This window comes from Anastrepha obliqua, chromosome 5, assembly GCF_027943255.1.
Source record: "Anastrepha obliqua isolate idAnaObli1 chromosome 5, idAnaObli1_1.0, whole genome shotgun sequence".
Classification (NCBI taxonomy): Eukaryota; Metazoa; Arthropoda; class Insecta; order Diptera; family Tephritidae; genus Anastrepha; species Anastrepha obliqua.
The window spans coordinates 61,279,981-61,300,113 of NC_072896.1; the positions used below are offsets into that span (position 1 = coordinate 61,279,981).

Genomic DNA, 20,133 nt, shown 5'->3' on the forward strand with positions numbered 1-20,133 from the left:
AGACCCCAGTCACGGAGCGGCATGAGAAATACTCTGTACTAAAGCATTCACCAACAGCTTCCAATTGATATCCATATTGTACAAACACATTCTAGGGTCCACGTTTTGGTCTCTATCTCGAGACCCTAGTCACGGAGCGGCATGAAAAATACTCTGAACTAAAGCATTCACCAACAGCTTTCATTTGATACCCATATTGTATATACACATCCGAAGGTTACCCGGGCCCACATTTTGACCTATATCTCGAGACCCCAGTCTCGGAGCGGCATGAAAAATACTCTGTACTAAAGCATTCACCAACAGCTTCCAATTGATATCCATATTGTACAAACACATTCTAGGGTCCACGTGTTGGTCTCTATCTCGGGACCCTAGTCACGGAGCGGCATGAAAAATACTCTGAACTAAAGCATTCACCAACAGCTTCAATTTGATACCCATATTGTATATACACATCCGAAGGTTACCTGGGCCCACATTTTGACCTATATCTCGAGACCCCAGTCACGGAGCGGCATGAGAAATACTCTGTACTAAAGCATTCACCAACAGCTTCCAATTGATATCCATATTGTACAAACACATTCTAGGGTCCACGTGTTGGTCTCTATCTCGGGACCCTAGTCACGGAGCGGCATGAAAAATACTCTGAACTAAAGCATTCACCAACAGCTTCCATTTGATACCCATATTGTATATACACATCCGAAGGTTAACCGGGCCCACGTTTTGACCTATATCTCGAGACCCCAGTCTCGGAGCGGCATGAAAAATACTCTATACTAAAGCATTCACCAACAGCTTCAATTTGATATTCATATTGTACAAACACATTCTAGGGTCCACGTTTTGGTCTCTATCTCGAGACCCTAGTCACGGAGCGGCATGAAAAATACTCTGAACTAAAGCATTCACCAACAGCTTTCATTTGATACCCATATTGTATATACACATCCGAAGGTTACCCGGGTCCACGTTTTGACCATTTTCCCGGCAAATTGTGAATCTAAACCATTCTCGAATCCCATTGAACACACACAAAAAATTTCATCAAAATCGGTTCAGTCGTTTAGGAGGAGTTCAGTGACAAACACACGAACATAAGAAATATATATATAAAGATTGGAACGTTTTCGTAGTTAGTCTTGCTAACCACTTGAATTAAGTTCGCATTAGTTGTACCGACTTTTTATTTGAAATTCAAATGGTTTTTTCGTTCGATCGTTAATAATTTATTAACAGAGAAAGCATTATTTTAAAAACGTTTGGTTACACTATATAGCACTCGGCTAGGTATTTTACCCAAGCAATTTAATTTAAGAGATTGAGTCATAAACAAGGGAAAGAATTCTCCAATTTTGGAAGTAAGCTTCCGAAATCCAGATATGGGCGTTCCAAGTGGGGGTTAAGTAAAAATTATTTAAAATTAGTGTGTGTAAATAACTAAAAAAGTAAAAATGCGGTCATGATCCGTTTGATCCACCTATTTAAATAATATATAACTTTTTTGCGCAAAATTATATAACAGGTGCTATTAGGGGTTTGAGATCTGAAAATTTAAGATCAGAATGTTTAAAATCGAAAATTTAAAAACCTTATATTTTAAAAAATTTACAACTGATTTAAAAAAAATGGTGTTGTTGTAAAGCACCTTTCCTTTAAAATGCCCACTAAATCTCGTTAAGAAATTCCGATTGAACCAGTCCCTCGACTTGCACGATACCAGAATGACAGGATTTCACTTTACACGGTTTATAAATCACAAAACAACATTTTTTGGTCTTATTCTAATAGTTTTGCATTTACCATTTATCAGTACCATATTAATATGCGAGTATTTTAAGTCTCGTTCAAAGTTACCAAACGCACCCTTTTCCAAAACGTCAATTGCAAATATTAAGGTGGTGGCATTGTACGTGAAGAAGAAGAAACTTTAAAGTCATTTAACAGGTAAAAACGTTGATGAATTTTCTGTTAGTAACTCGAATAGTAATGTTACACCAGCCCTACCAAAGAAAATTCTAGCTTTACAAGATCAAAAAAAAAGTAAAGGCTGATTTTGATTTCTGCTTTTAAGTTGTAGTTATGAATGTTATTTATAGTTGAATTCATTTATGGTTTTTATTTATAAAGAATATTTTTATTTCTTTATACCTGTATATATATACATATATACGTCTTGATGTCGTTCCACAAATAGAGGGACCAACAATTTTAAGCCGGCTCCGAACGGCAAATATTTTTTATGAGAAGCTTTTCCATGGCAAAAGTACACTCGGACGTTTGCGAGGGGCGACCGCTATTAGAAAAAAACGTTTTTTTTATTTAGGTGCTTCGCGGAGATTCGACTTCCGAATGGGTGTCAGGCACCAACCCATTCGGCTACGGCGGCCGCCAATAGGATGATTAGTCTTGCGCCTCCTTGTATAAACCACTCAACACCAGTGGTGTTGAATAAAATTAACATTTCGAAGATATTGCTTGAGGACTTTAAACAAATCCGTTCTAACAAGCAAGGACTATCAAGAACACTTTTAATAAATCCGCTTACAGACAGAGCGACATATCTAGGAGTAGTGCTAGATCCAAAACTTAACTGGAGACACACAGTAGAAAAGCGGGTAGAAAAAGCTTATGTAGCTTATTACCCTTGCAAAAGAGTTATCAGCAGAAACTGGGGCTTAAAGCCTAAACTCGCACTTTGGATGACTACCGCCATAGTAAAACCGATTATATCACACGGAGCATTGGTATGGTGGGCTGCATTAAACAAACAGTACAACGCTAGGCGGCTAACAAGCGTACAACGAGCTGCCTGCGCAGGTAAAAGGGGAGCTATGCGATCGACCCCAGCAGAGGCACTTAATGTCATGCTCTACCTGTTACCAATAGACCTACAACTACGACTAACAGCAATGAATACCGCTTTCAGACTTACTACCGCTACTCTAGACTTCAGAATAGAGTTTAAGGTAAAGTTCCCCACGCGAAAGGAGTGGGATTTGAATTCAGTAGTCAATGAGAATACAACTGCACTTTACACTGACGGAACCAAGATGGATTGCGGCGTCGGCGCCGGTGTGCATTCGAAAGACCTCGGAACTTCCAAGTCCTTCCGCCTTGGGAACTGGAATGGTATTTTTCAAGCAGAAGTTCTAGGGATAAGAGAAGCTTGCAGAATGATTAAAAACCATCTGCAACAACTATCGGAAGTACGTATTTTTTCAGGTAGTCAAGGAGCCATCTTAGCTTTAAAGTCACCTATAACCAATTCAAAAACCGTCAGACATTGCAAAGAAGAACCTAATGCTTTAGCACGCACGACAGACATTACTCTCATCTGGGTACCTGGCCATAGAAACATATGTAGAAGGAAATGAGAAAGCTGATGAACTGGCAAGACACGGGGCATCCTATAACGAGTCCGAAGCTGTAGAAATGGGCCAAGGCATGCGCAAAAGGGAGATCTTCTCGCTATTTCAGAAGCAAGTTTTTGAACGATGGACTGCGGATACCTGCAAAATAACTAAACAAACGTGGCCCAATTTCAACAAATCTAGAACTGACGAGTTCTTAAGAAAGCCTCGAGCAGATACAGTTAGTAACAGAAGTAAGTATACACCGGATACGTTTTCAAATTTCCCCCAATCGATTCCTTCAAACAACCTAAGTTATAACAAAATTGTGTTTCATTTACATGAATGAAATACAAAAATCATATTTAATCCAAATAATGACACAATTTTAAAAAGTAACCCAATTATAGCTTTTTATATTAAACTTTATAAAAATTCATGTCTCAAAAGTAAGTATACAGTTCATCATATTATTAATTTGTGAAATCAAAAACATAATTAAAATCAAATCTTAGTATTTGGTAGGATAACCATTAGACTTTACAATCGCTTTAAGTCGTGATGGCATTGATTTCACCAAGTTTTCAGTTACAGCTGATGGTAATTTATTCCATTCCTCTTGAAGGACGTTTTTCAGTTGTTTCTTATTTCTAATGGGATGTTAACGTATTTGCCCCTTTAAATGTTCCCATAAATGTTCGATTGGGTTGGTATCCGGAGACTGTGAGGGTGTTTTCAGCTGTTCTCGCACTCTCGTACAATGTTGGATATGTGCTTGGCGTCATTATCCTGCTGGAAGATAAACGTTGCTCCAAGGCGCAATTTCGTACCGCTTTCTTTTAAAACATTTCTCAAAATATTTAAGTAACCATATCGGTCCATAATATTTTCGATAAATATCAAGTTTAAAACCCCGTTCGCAGCCACACATCCCCAAACCATCACAGAGCCCTCTCCATGCTTCACAGTGCCGGTCATATTGTTTGGATCCGATTCCGCGTTAACTTTTCTCCAAACTTTTTCACGGCCATCACATCCACAGATACTGAACTTACACTCATCAGAAAATATGACTTGGTTCCAAAACGTTTGGTCATATTTTTTATGATCTTTTGCGAATGAAATCCGTTTGCTCCGATTGACACTACTCACCAAAGACTTTTCCTAACACTGCACCCATGATATCCAGTACTATGCAAAACCCGGCGAATATCTTGGGTGCTTAATTGTTTTCCAGTCTCATTTTCAACTTCAGATTTCAATTTGGGGCACTTATTTTGGGGTTTGTCCTGATTTTCCGTACGACTAAGCTTTTTTCTCTGGGACTTAAGAGCCGCGGAAGCCCACAACGCTCTTTATTAGTGGTACTTCCGGCACTTTTATATTTATTCACAAACTTTTGAACTGTAGCAAAACTCCTATCTATCAAACAACCGATTTCTCGCAATGATTTATGTTCCTTATGATATTTTATAATCAGTTTTTTTAAATCATCAGAAAGCTCTTTTCCTCTTGGTGCCATTACTAAAAATGTCGCAAAAATTAATACAAAACGTGCTTCCCTAAATTTTTATACTCACTTTAATTATTTCCTTTTAATAGTATACTATCTTTTGTATACTAACTTTTGTGACATAAATTTCGCTAGCACCAAAGACAAAGCAAAGCGGGTATAACGGTACCTAAAATTTACAGCTAAATTAAGGCGCATATGAAAGCTTATCCCAGTACTCAATTACTATGTGTAAAATATTTTGATTACATATTAAGGAAAGCGTTAGTGTCAAACAATTCTATAAATCAGGCTCCTGTATACTTATTTATGTTACTAACTGTATTTTCAGAATTACGACAACAAGGCTGGTTGCTCTACGGCATAGAACGCTAGGGGAATTCTCGATGGCCAACTTGAAAGAAATTGCAGAAAAGGAAATTGACGATGTGGTCGATATCAAGATGATTTTGTTAATAAAAAACAGTGGTTTTATAAGTGTTGTATCAAAATGGCATCTTTTGTGCCAATTGGGTCTGGGCTACACCAAAAAATTCTGAACACGTTCTACCCTATTTATGGCCATCTGATTAGATTGCATTCAAATTAACTCCAAATGTGGCCTAATAACTGAGGTTAATTAGGTTAATATTAAGTTAAAGTTACTTAAAAAATATCTATGTATATAGATAAGTATGATTGGGAGTTACACCCCTTGTTGTGTATTGGTTGAGATCCTCATCCTATTTTTTGTGCGCGTCTTTAATTTTTGCTTTTTCTATATTATAAATGGTGGGCCTTCAGTTTTATGTCCCCAACGAGATGGTTTTTTATTATAATAGAAGTGCATTCAGAGGTTTTTCATTGCCTCCAAGGGGACGACTGTTATTACAACAAACCTTTTCTATAATAAGGGTGGTTCATGCCAACCACAGGTTTAGAGCCAGGGCAATGTAAATGGTAATGGCAGTCACATAATCGGCTATGACGGTTGCCTTACTGCAGGTTCAAAGATTGCATTTATTTTTTTTTAAGTGAAACTTCTTACGCGGCGATGGACGATCGAGAATGGAGAGCAAGATTTCAAGGCCATGCACCGCTTTGGGCATTTTCGTTCCGTGAGAGAGAAAAATGATATAACAAAGAGAAAATGAGAGAGAGAGCTATACCTCATATATATCTTAGATACACTTTAGACTATTTTTCCTGAATTTTCCTTGTGGTTGCTAACTTCTAGTGAGAAATAAGATGCCGTTATACCAATTAAATGAGACTTTTTTTCAATTTCAAACGTTTAACCAAAAATGGTTACAAATTTTATCTTCAAAATAATAGCCATCGCTAGCGAGACATTTTCCCATCTCTCAGGCAATTTGTGGATGCCGCGCCAAAAAAAATGGCCGTCTTTGGCCGCAAACCAATCATCGAGCCATTTTTTGGCTTCATCGTGAGAATTGAAGCGCTGCTCGGAAAGTGCGTGGCCCATCGATGCAAACAAATGATAATCGGAAGGCGTCAAGTCTGGCGAGTAAGCCGCATGCACCAGCGGTTCCCAATCGTACGTCTCCACCAATTCCCGGGTCGCTCTTGTTCGATGTGGCGGTGCATTGTTATCAAGAAAATTACTTTGTGACGCCGATCGGCATATTCTGGGCGTTTTCGGTGTATAGCGCTGTTCAAATTGGCCAATTGTCGTTGGTAGCGTGCACTGTCAACTGTTTCACCTGGTTTTAATAACTCGTACCAAATCATACCACGCTGATCGCAGAAAACACACTGCATTACCTTGCGGCCGAAGCGATTTGGTTTGGCCGTTGCTTTTGGCTTGTGGCCGGGTGGACCATACGATCGTTTACGCTTGGGATTGGAGAAATACACCCTTTTTTCATCACCCGTAACGATTCGATGCAAAAAAGACTTCCTTTTGAACCGGGAGAGCAGCATTTCACAAGTGGTTTTTCGATGTCCGCAAATCGTAGTTTGAAGGCACGAAATTCGACATTTTTAAGAGCGACAAAAATGCATTGAATATTGTTGACAGATGACAGACGAAAAAAACAAGACATTTGGGAAGGTTTAAAAATACTCCTAACGACATCTATGGACTAATAGCTGAAAGTCTCATTTTATAGGTATACACCATTCCTTGGTGCCTACTATTTGGGGCGTTTTCTGGCCCCCATTTTTTTGGCGTTTTTTTTTGCGCCTACTTTTTGGCGTTTATTTCTGTTTCCGTGCTATAGCTTGTGCGTACTATAATGTGCTATCCATTCCGGCGTCGAATTTATTGATATTGCCTTGCGGTAATTTGTGCCGTTGCTACGGAATAGCTGCGTTTGCGTGAATTTATTTAGATATATGTTCTTTCTCTCTCCCTCTCTCTCATTCTCTCTCTCCCACTTTGTTTGTCTGCCTCTTTCTTTGTCGCATTGAAATTATTTTATATTAAACAAAAAAATAGGAAAATACTTTACTACTAAAGACAGGAAAATACTCACAAATGTAGGATGATGCACTTGTATGTGCATATAGGGATGCTGCGCTTGGGCGCATAAACGACCACAAACCGGTACGATGCACAGTCGGTTCAATGACTGTCAGTCCAACAGCATTCCGCGTACATATAAGGGGTATGTAAGTGTTTTTACAGACTTTTTTCTTACAAGCTTAATTTGTTTGGACTTACTTGGACGTGTATGTAACAGGTGGCGCTAAAGTAATCCTCCTATCAGAAAATGCTATAAATTTTGCGATTGGCCCCTAATGTCAGTTCTGTTTTGACATTTGTGTAGTAAACACATGCGAAATACACGTTAATAAACAATGTTACGCTACACTGCTCCAGAAGGCGGAATATTGCTGACTATTTATTTGACCAATAATCGGTCGGGACTTTCGTCGCAGATTTCCTCGCCGTCCAACGCCTACTGGTGAAACACTGCGACGTTTAGCCGCTCGCCTCTAAGAGACTGGCACAACACGAGATGCTGCCAGGCGTGGCAGACCCCTCAGTAGCCGTTCTGCAGAGAATATTGCTGCTGTAGCCGAGGATGTCATGGAAGCGCCATCGACATCGAGTCATCGGACCTTTTTTCTTCGAAGACGTCGCGGGCCAAACGGTTACTGTGAATGGTGAGCGGTACAGAGCAATGATCAACGAGCTCTTTTTGCCGCAACTTGATGAATCGGGATTGGAAAATATGTGGTTCCAACAGGACGGTTCAACGGCACACACTGCACGTGCCACAACCGATATGCTGAAGGATGCATTTCCCGTTTTGGCGATTTTCACTGGCCAGCAAGATCACCTGATTTGACCGCTCCAGACTTCTTTTTGTGGGGCTTTTTGAAGTCGCGGGTTTACGTCAACAAGCCTCAGACTCTTGCAGCTCTTAAAGACAATATCCGTCAAGAATGTGAGGACCTATCGCTGGAAGTTTTGGCCAAAGTGATGGAAAATGCCATAAAAAGGGCTCAAATGGCAATCAACTGTGGCGGCGGCCATTTACATGACATCATATTCTCAACTTGATGTAAAAAAAATTAAAAGACCAAATAAAAATAATCCACAAGAAGAATCAAAGTTTTTCACTTTTTTTTTAAATTACAGCCAAAAAACATCGCAAGGTTACTTTTGCGCCACCTTATACATATATAATTGGCGCGTACACCCTTTTTGGGTGTTTGGCCGAGCTCCTCCTCCTATTTGTGGTGTGTGTCTTGATGTTGTTCCAAAAATGGAAGGACCTACAGTGTCAAGCCGGCTCCAAACGGCAGATATATTTATGAGGAGTTTTTTCATGGCAGAAATACACTCGAAGGTTTGCCATTGCCTGCCGAGGGGCAACCGCTATTAGAAAAATGTTTATATTTAAGTTGTCCATAAAATATGTTATTTACATTGAGATATTATGGTAATTTTAATTAATTTTGAAACGTTCGCAGTTTGTTTACAAATTTTTGGTTGTTACCGTTTTTACTAAAAGAGATTTAATTTTTTCTACTTTCTCCACCTCTCTTAACCTTTAAATCTTTTGTAAGGGAGTGCCAAAATTTAATGCCACAAGTGAGCAAACCTTTAATTCGAGGGTTGTTTGAAAAGTCCGTGCAAAAATAAAAACTACTAAAACAAACTAATTGTTTGAAGCTTCTTTATTTTTCGACATAGTCTCCTTTTAGGTTTATACATTTCGTCCAACGCTGTTTGAGTTTCTTGATCCCTTCCGAATAATAAGATTTATCCAAGTACGAAAAAACCATTTGTATCTGCACTCGTTTCAAGGAAATCGTTTCCCGCCAGCCATTTCTTCAAATCGGGGAACAAGTAGTCCGAGGGAACCAAGTCAAGAGAATAGAGGGGTTGTGAAACGATTTCCATTAATTTTGCAACCACAACTGCTGAGGTGTAAACTGGTGCGTTGTCGTCATAGATATGGAATAACACTCGGCTTCCTCGATTCAAACGAATGCCAAACACAAAAAATAGGACGATCTAGCTGAAACCTGGTATGTCCTCTTCCAAAAGATGCTACGAACTAAACATAACCTCGACACGCCGCAGAACTGCCATCTCTCCAACTTTGCACGGACTTTTCAAATGACCGTCGTCATTGAACCATGAGTTTTCATTTATTAGAGGAAAAAATAACTATATAGGCTTTTCCGAAAATTTACCTCATCCGCTCCGGACTGACATTAAGCTATACAAGTATTATAGATTAGAGCTAAGCCCTTAAGACGTTACAGATGCAGAAACGGCTCCATAAACCTTGCACAATACTGCGTATACTCTATAGAAACTGAAGTACTTCGCAGCGGACAAATTTCTGATTCAAACCCATTAAAGGCGCGGTATCCGCGTTTTGTGATGCATTATATTGATGAACTAGGTAATGTTAACCGAAATGCGAATTTGTGAATTCAACAAATATATGTAGGAGTAAGTTAATGTGCCAAATATAAATATTAATAAAATAGATAATGACACATAAGTCCATAAGTGAATTAGCTTACGTACATCCGTATCGTCTTTCGCCACATTTTCAATATCGACCAAGCGTTGCACAAATATCTCATTCAATTGTCCATTTAGTTTTGCTGCATCCCCACAACCATTCATTTCGGCACGATATTTAACTAGTCGTTGCTGCAAGCAGTTTACATCATATTGCGGTGGTTTGCATGGCTGGCTGGATTTCATCGGTCGCACAGTCTCAGCACTTTTCTCCTTATGACACAATTTTTCTGTTGGCTGACACTTTTTTGTTGACGGCTTAATTGTTGAATGCTTTTGTTCCATCCATGAATCTAATTCCGAAAAATGTGGTTCATCATCAAATTCATTAGGGTCTAACGTCCTTGAAGGCATTGACGAATTTGAGACTACATTCAATGAAGCGACGTTTATTCGAGAACTAATAACCGACGTTTCACTACTTATATGTCTGGGCACTACAATATTAAGAATGCCTGGTGGACCTGGAGATACATCGTTTCCAGTTTCAAGTGCATCTGACGTGGACATCAAACGGAATTGGCGGTTACGAGAGCGTCCACGAACTTGCGGACATATGTTCAAATTTTGCATGGTATTGTTTTTGTGTCTCCCACTAGCGGTGGGATTTTTACAAGGAATTTGACTCATCTGACAAATTGTTGTGACTTTTAATTTTTTGATAATTCGATTTTAATCAATTTGAGTTCTTAAACTGTATCTAAATGACAAATTTTTCGTTTTCATATATATTTATTTTTTTTTTTTCGTAATATTTATATATATTTTTTTGGCATACATGACGTATGCGTGACACTCAACTCTAAGTAAAATTGTTGCTCGTACTCGTATTGCGAACTAAACTGGAACTCACCTCTTCACATATCACACATTTCTGTACTGAATTTATTCGTCCCAATGAACTACAGGTTTAGTTTTCGCTTTTTTGTTGTTATGTCCAATTTTGTTTTGTTGCTGTATTGGAGATAAAACAGGTAACTGATAGACTTTCTGAATTAAAGCGACACAACTTTTTCAATGGGCAGCTAACCTCTACATGGCTTGCATGTGCATATGTATGTATATATACGTATGTAAATGTATATAAGGGTGGTTCGTTGTTAACTATGTAGTTAATTTATTAATTCTAACTACATAAATCCGCAATAATCATTCGAGTATGAAATATGTATGCCAAGTGTTGCAAAAATTACAAAAAGAAATATTGAAAGTTGTATCTATTATTTAGTGGAATGCATATCATGCACCAGTTAACCTCTAAGTATACGACCTGAGCCAATGATATTATAAATGTCATGGTTGATTACTTAAATAGCTGATCTTCAGATTATATATTAACCCAAACTCTTAGATCTCATAAAAAATGGTTAGTTATGGATGCATGCACATCGATATCTCGACATCCTCAATGAATGCCTAATTGATTCATGAATTATATTAACTGGCGGATTTTACCTGTGGACATTTAAATGGTAACACATTTTTCACATATAATTGTTATGAGCCATATTTTGAATACAAATACTGAAACCAGAAAGAATCTAAATTTTTACAGGCACGCCTTTGAAATATCCTTATACAATTAATATCCTAAATAAAACTAATCATCCTGACAATAAAGCATACGGAGGCACTCTATTATATTGAGACAAAATATTATATCTCACGAAATGGAGGAATTTCAAATTAATAACACTCATGGCTTATTGGCTATTTCAGCTAAATTCTGTTCACCAAAATGTAGTAATAAAATAAAGCATTATGTCGACTACCTAATTACACATGGATACAAATTTATAGCCGGAGGTGATTTCAACGCAAAAAACATGACATGGGGTTCATGACTGACCAATATTACAGGAAAAGCTCTACTTAGAAGCCAAAATCAAACTGTGAATTGATAAGCACAGGAGAACCCACTTACTTGCATTTGTAAAGTACCCGATTTGTTGGACTTTTTCATAACATAATCAATAAATTAAAAAATGCTGACAATTAAATCCAGCCTTGAACATTCGGCTGACCATTCACCAATCATCCTGACAACTCAAAAACGCCTGCAACTAACACTTAGTCGGACACCCTATAACCATCAAACAGACTGGGAGGCTTATATGGAAATAATGGAACAAAGCCTGGAGAGAAAACTGCAATAGCCTTTTTAATGGCACTATGACTATTATGTCACTAAGCCGATCTACGCCAACTCTACAACTTCAAACTATAAAAAATAAAATTCCTGACGCAATAAAAAACAAACTCAAACAAAAGAGAAAACTGAGAAAAAATGGCAGACTTCAATATTTCCAGATGACAAACAAACAACTCAACAAATTAACTAAAGAAATAAAAGAACTATTGAAACATGAAAAAGATAAAAAACTAAACAAGTACCTTAAAAATATTGACGCAACAAAATCTACAAACTATTCATTGTGGAAGGTGAGAAAATCATCGAACATCATCGGAAAAAGCGACTATTCTAGCTCAAAATTGTAAAGGTATATTTGGAAATAAAAATAACAATGACTTCGATTTGACTTTTACAACAAGCAATGAAGACGAGCAAATCATAAAAAAACTCCACTAACAGAGATAAAATAATTAATTTCTACATTAAAAAACAACAAATCCCCTGAACATGACCTCATCTCGGGAACACTTGTAATACATATACCCGACAGAGCAATAATTTATCTTAGGAACGTTTTCAACGCTGCTATAAAGCTCAAATACTTCCCAAGGACATGGAAAATGGCCAAAATAATTTTGTCGTACAAACCATAAGTCTGCTGCCGACTATATCAAAAATATTTGAGAAGCTACTCTTTGACCGCATCACAAACCTATCATAACAAGAATTGATTTAATTCCTCTACATCAGTTCGGATTTAGACGAAAACATTCAACAACCCAACAAGTGCACAGAGTCACTAACTAAATTAATGACTTCAACAATAAACAAGTATGTGTGGCTGTACGAGGATATTTTGACGTAGCCTTGGCAAAGGCTTTAGACAAAGAATGGCGCCATGGATTACTGCAGAAACTCCAATCATTATTGCCAAATGGCTACTTTCTACTGCTAAAAAATTACATCCACGACAGAAAATTGTATGTTAAATATATTGTAATAACGCATGTTCATACATTGAGCCCATGAGCGCAGGAATTCCTCAAGGCAATGTTTTAGGACCCACTTTTTATCTCGTCTACACCGCTGATCTACGCAGAAAACAGCATGGTTGTGATGTTTGCAGATGACACTGTACTAATGGCATCTCATAGAGACCCGAATATATGTAGCACACAAAAATTTACAAAACGACCTAACCAAAACACTGGAATGGTTCAAAAAATAGAACTAGAAATTAATGGCGACAAAACAATTCAAGTCAATTACAATAATAAAAAAAGAAACGAAATTAAAAATCGCTTTCAGCAACTGTACTGACTCCTAGGACCTCAGTCAAAGCTCTTGCTGGAAATCCGACGATGAGGGAGCTTCCGGCTGAAGAAAATTTGAATAAAAAGAGACCGAAACGAAAAACATCAACTGACCTTTTGTAATGTAATAATAAGATATATATTTATTTACTTATCTAAATTATCATAGTAAATATTTAAAAAATGAATTACATATTCCTAAATGATCTTGAAGACCTTACAGTATCACTTATCACATATTGTCATGTAGACAGGTGTAATATTTTTTTGGAAGCAATAAAAAAAAAACAAAAAAAAATCTATTGAAGAATGAATGTTATTTTTTGTAAATATGTATATATGTAATAATAAATAAATAGATATTTAATGCCTTGCGTACATAACACATTTAAGTTATAAAGAGATATAAGTTATCTTTGTCAACGGTTACTTTTATTATTCTCTTGATTTTTTAACAAAATTTGTGTGCTATTTTTGTACTGTCAAGTCCCCCACGACATAGCAGCCAACAGAGACAGACTATTTTGTTTTTTCGTTCCCTAGTTTTTCTTTTTATCCCGTTTTGTATTATAATCTTGAATTTTAACACTTCTCAGATTTTTGTCAGAAAACTAAGGAAAGACAACTAATGGTGCGAAACTTATATATATACTTTACATTATATATAGTAGACTATATTTTGGTTTATTCATTTGGTATATTTCTATTTGCTTTTGACAGTTTTACATAGGAGCAAAGGATGCTCGCATTGGACAACCGTTTAATATCACAATACCTGTAAATGTGGTTGCTGAAGTGAACAGGTGTCTGATCCTAACAGGCACTGATCATAACTAATTCCAAATAAAAAGTTCGCAGGGCAGCCTTAGGCCCTTATCAACCAAAGAAATATGAAAATCGAAAGGACTCTGGCATCCGCGACTTAGCGACTGGCGCCCATCACCAAGGATCTTGATAAAATATAATTGCAAAAAAAATACTACTTAAGGTAGTTTTTTGTTCTTATTAGGAAAACCGTTCAATAAATAAGTGAAAGTTTGAAAATAAATTGAATTTTATATTACATTTGGGTTTTATTTTATTTTTTCAAAGCTGGTGTTTTTGCTATTTTTCTCTAAAAAACATAAATGTGAGAACAAAGATCGATTTAAAATATGCAAATTTTTTTTTTAATACTAGTGCTCCTCATTATTTTCGGAAATAGCATACTAGTGAAATTTTGAAAATAAATAAAATGTATAGCCCACCTAAGCACAGAGGAGAAAAATTCTTTAAAACCCTTAGAAACAGCTTTCTAGCTGGAGAAGACTAAACACACTCATTGGGGATCCCGTTTCTCTACCTCAAAAGGTCGTCAACTATTAAACCTTACCAACAACTAAATTGAACCTTACCACATCCTCCTCAGGCTCTCCAACGTATTGGCCAACTGACGCAATTAAAATACCAGATCTCATCGACTTTTGTGCAGCGAAAGGCGTTCCAGCCAGTGAAATAACCTTCAGCTCATGTTACGAACTATCCTCCAATCACTCTCCCGTATTTGTCACGTTAAATAAAGATTCAGCTGAACCACTTACCCACTACTGTTCCCACAACAGTAAAACCGCGTCGAGTATTTCAATAATTGTGTCCAATATACAGCATAGAATTCAACAACATGTCTCACCAAGCAACACCACAGACAAATACGTCTTGAGGTAAAGGAAAAATTGGAAGAAAAATGGCAAGTAAGTTCGGCCGCCGTAGCCGAATGGGTTGAGAGAACGTTGATTCGAATCTCGATGAAAACACCAAAAATAAGAAAAACATTTTTCTAAAAGCGGTCGCCTCTCGGCAGGCAATGGCAAACCTCCGAGTGTACAGGGTTGGCCATATTAAACTGACCCATTGAGTAACCCTATAACTTTTTACTGTAATTTGAAATCTAAGGTTTACGTCAACAAGCCAAAGACACTAGGCGCACTTAAGGCCAATATCCGACGGGAAATAGCCGCCATATCGGCCGAGACGCTGGCCAAAACTATGGAAAACGCCGAAAAACGGGCACATTACGCTATACGAGCTAAGGGCGACCACTTGCGCGATATCATATTCAAAAAGTGATGTAAACGAATCTCCTTGAACTAAATTAAATGTTTTTCACAATGAAACACAAAAAAATGTTTCTTTTTCCATATTTTTTTAATAATCACATGGGTCAGTTTAATATGGCCAGCCCTGTACATATCCAAATACGTGCTACAGTCGCATTCGTGACACAGCTGTGATCGGTGTGTTTTTTCAGTGCTCTGGTGTTATTTATCAAAAAAAGAAAAGGCGTAGTGAAATTGAAAGAGACAATTGATAGTGACATTTTTTTTTCGCGGAATTCGGTGTATAGCGCTGTAATAGTTCTGTCTGTGAAAACCACGTGTTTTTTTTTTTTTTATTACTTCCTGGAATTTCTACCTGAAAGGCTAACGTATAGAGTTTTCTTACCGCAAAAGTGCCTGCGGTAAGCCGCAAAAAAGGTGATGCGATGGCGTCCTCAACGCCTTCGGCATCGTGATCAGCAGAGGATTTTGAGGAATTTTGCGCTAGCAATGAATCTCTGATCCATAAACCTGCTAGTGAAAAAGTGGATACAAATCTGCGAAAGACCAAAAATAAAGGTCAAAGCGATATATTTAAGAAAAAAAGAGTGAGACATATTCTTGATCCGACCAAGCCACATGCTTCGGTTGAGAAGAGTGGATTTCAGTCAGATGAAAATGAGAGTGAGGAGATGATGGAGTGTGAGGTTGTAAAATCTTCGAAAGACTCCGTAAAAATGCAAAATATTTGTAATGCTGAAACTGGTACAGTTGAAAAAAATGCAACTGCCAAAAAAATCCAGAATACCAATAAATCTGAAAGCTCCGTTTACTATCCATCCAATTTTATAGGCAAACCTTTTGTTTTGGTAGACACCTCAGAGTGTGACCTATTCAAAAACATCAAAATTAGAAATGGCATGAGTCTATATCAGCATATCCGTCACTTAAAAATACAGGATATCGATATAATTGAAGCAGTTGGTGTCACCTTGTATAAGGTATTCTTCTGCAATCCAAAGTCGGCAAACAATTTCGTCACCAATAGTGACATTTTAAAAATGAAGCTAAAGCCTTTCATTCCGAGAACGGCTTTTGAAACATATGGTGTAATTCGCGGAGTTGCACTTTATCTTTCCAACGAAGAAATCATGAGAGATATAAAGTCTGCTAGCAAGGTAAACTTTGTACAACGTTTTCTTAGACGTGATCCGGAGGATTCAAGCAAATTTCTCCCAACCTTCTCAGTTAAGCTGGGATTTTTGGGCAACAGCCTACCTAAGGATGTCAAGCTTGAGTATACAAATTTTCAAGTAGAACATTACTTTCCATCTGTTAGACAATGCTACAACTGTGGAAGATTAGGACACACACAAAAAGGCTGTAAAAGTAGTAAACGCTGCTTGCTCTGTGGTAGTACGGAAGTTTGTATACCGCCCTGCAAAATAAGTCAATGCATTCTATGCAAAGGTAACGACCATAAATTTTCAGATAGGGAGAAGTGTCCAGTATGGAAAAAGGAAAATGAAATAAATAAATTGAAAACCGTAAAAAAGTTATCTCGTAAAGAAGTGCTAAATACTTTCTTTCCGAAAAGCAACAACCGCTTCGATGTCTTAGATGTTGAAGATACGGATTTTCCGGTACTGGTTGAGAACGACAACATGATCGACTCTAATGAAGTCATAAATCGTTCCATGACAAAAAAGAAATATAGCTCAGTTGTCAAGAAGGGTGCAATTCCCAAACAGTCTTCTGTCAAGCCTGATAAGGTCTTGAACAAAAATACCAAGCCTCGTGTGGTTCCAGTCTTTGAAAGACAAGACTATCAAATCACTTCCCAGCTAGAAAAGGTGTTATGGGAGCTAGTGAAGATAGCTAAAGCTACTTGTGTAAGACTAAATGATACTGAGACCCTTGCCCAGGTCACCAAACTGAGCGGTATGAGGGATCAGATTTTGGCTAATCGAGACGTAGCACTTTCTAAGTGCGGTTCGGCATCAGTAGATTCACTAGATGAAATGTCTGCAATATAATTGCCAATCTTTGAAGACAAATATAGACAATATTGATTATTATATTAATAATAATCGTGTTGATGTGGTTTGTCTTAGTGAAATATTCGAGTATAATGAAAATAAATGTAGAAAATTTATAAATTTTAATATGATTAGAAAAAACAGACCAGATGGCTATGGGGGTGTTGCCATAGCCCTGAAAAAACAGATTCAATTCAGGAGCATAACGTTCGCTTCTAATTTGGATATAATTGTAGCAAAGACGGTTAATTTAAACCCAAACTTTGTAATTTGTGCGGTCTACTTCCCTCCAAGTCTACACTTAAATGAATTTGCGACCGAAGTCAAAAGGTTGTTTCAGTTTCTAAACGGTTTTAGAAATGTGTTAATTTGTGGGGATTTCAATGCCAGATCGACTGTATGGGGTGACAGTTTAAATTCACCCAGAGGTAAGAAATTGGTTGAACTTGTAAATTCATCCGATTTCTGGTGTCTGAACAATTCTTGTTTTACTTTTAAAAGAGATCTAAACAGGACCGATGGGTCGGTTTTGGATCTAACCTTCACAAATGCTCCTACCAGCTGTACTTAGAATCTTCTGCCTTTTCAGCTTGGTGGTAGCCACCACTTCCCAATTTTAATAGAATTCTCCAAAGTTAGTATTAACAATCCCAAATTTCTGGCCAAAAGGAAGCTTCTAAATGCCTTAGGGGATATTTCCTTTGATCCATCTTTTGAAATGATTGAAAATAAACTTCAAGAAGAAATATCTGCTGCCACCTTCCGTTGGTCTGAGAAATGCAAACCAAAGGCTTGGTGGAATGAGGGACTAGCCAAGTCCTATCGTCTACTTGTTGCTGCTTGCAAAAAAGCTAAACACTACCCATCTCCGGAAAATTTGGAAGTAGCTTTGCAACGCAAGAAGGTGTGGCAAGCTGAAGTAAAAGAGGCCAAAAAAGAAAATTTTGAGGAAAAAATAGCGGAGCTGAATTGTAATTCAAATTCGAGAGAGGCGTGGAATTTTGTTAAATGCCTTAGAGGAGTAAATGGATATTCTGCAGACTCTAAGTGGAACTCAGACAATAATGATGTGTACCTTAAGCATTTGAAATCACAGGTACCACCCAACTCTGCTGTCTGGCAGGAATTACCTAATACAACTCCTGTATCCAGGCTAGCCTTTCAGTATGAGGAAGTGGTCACGGTGCTTAATGCCAAAAAACGGCGCTCAGCAGGAGGCTGTGATGGAATAACATACGACATGATTCGCGCTCTCTCTGACAAAAGCTTATGCAATCTTTTAACAGCTCTAAATGATGCTTTTCTTGCAAATAATATTAGAGAATCGTGGAGATGTATTAAGATTGTTCCCATTCCAAAAAAAGATAAAGACCTCACAGACTTCAAAAATTTTAGACCTATTTCCTTGATTTCAGTCATGTTAAAGTTAATTAACCAAATGCTCAAGCTAAGAATAACCGATGCCTTTGATGGGAGTCGCGCCCTCCCCAGGAACTCTTTTGCGTACAGAAAGGATAGATCGGCTGCTATGTGCATCAATCAATTACAACATGAAATTGCTATATGGAAAAATAGAGGTCTTAAGGTTATACTCCTTACTTTGGATATAGAAAATGCCTATAACTGTGTAAGGGGTAATCTGTTAGTTGATATACTTAGAAAAAAAGGCATAGAGGGTCATTATACGTCCTGGATTGCGAATTTCCTATCCAATAGAATCCTAAAAATTGGTACGGATTCGGTTGTTGTAAATGACGGCTTACCCCAAGGTAGCTGTCTATCGCCTATACTTTTTAATGTCTATACGGCTAAGTTGCACGATATTCAGGATAACTGTACCTCCATCTATCAATTTGCGGATGATTTTATTATTGCCTCATATCATAGAGATTTTGATTTGGCTGAGGCCAATCTCCACAGTAAAGTTCGAGAGTTTAATCTTGTGGCAAATACGTTAAATCTGTCATTCAACCTTGAGAAATGCAACCTGATGTATGTTGCAAAGGGAAACCGTAAAACTCTGAACAATAATTTTGGCAGTGTGATGATTAAACAGACAAAAAGTATTAAGTTCCTTGGTCGTGTAATAAGCTCATCACTGACCCTAGGAACGCACTATGATCAGATAATCAAGAAATCGACCTTCAATTTAAATTTTTTCAAGATGTTGACTTCTGTCAGGGCTGGGTTACATCCTCAGACTGCTATGAAGTTCTATAGAAGCTTTATAAGATCAAAAATTGAGTATTGTAGGACCACCACCGGTCATGCAAATAAGACTGTGATCAGAAAGATTACTACCTTTCAAAATTGCTTCCTTAGGAGAAGTTTAGGGGTTCCTCCAGCTACACCAGTTCCCTTGCTGTATGCTGTTGCCTATGAGTTACCACCCACTGAAAGATCTCTTTGGCTTACTGCCAAAGAAATCGTGAAATTAAAACAAACAAACTCTAGGATTTACAAAATGATTGAAAACTCTGCAGAGGTTAAATCCAGTTATAGCTTTGTTTTCAAAAAATTTGAGGAGATTTTTGTGAATACCAATGTAAATTTAATGACTGTAAACTGTGAAAACTTGGTGGTGATAGATGACTCCTTGTCTAGAGCGAAAAGCAAATATTCTAATTATGAAATCAAAGCTATTTTTGCTGAAAAAATCGATGAACTCAAGCGTGATGGTGTCGATCTTCTGGCAACTGATGCGTCT

At 37.5% G+C, this 20,133-nt stretch overlaps 1 protein-coding gene across 1 annotated transcript in view; it reads right to left on the bottom strand.

The window, feature by feature from the left end:
* Positions 1-10,636, bottom strand: part of LOC129248795 (interaptin) — a 67,776-nt gene extending 57,140 nt beyond the window's left edge. Inside the window, exon 1 of the mRNA XM_054888411.1 lies at positions 9,869-10,636. Coding sequence (XP_054744386.1) covers positions 9,869-10,495 — 627 coding nt within the window. The 5' untranslated portion in view covers positions 10,496-10,636. The remainder of the gene's footprint in view (positions 1-9,868) is intronic.
* Between the last annotated feature and the right edge of the window lie 9,497 nt (positions 10,637-20,133).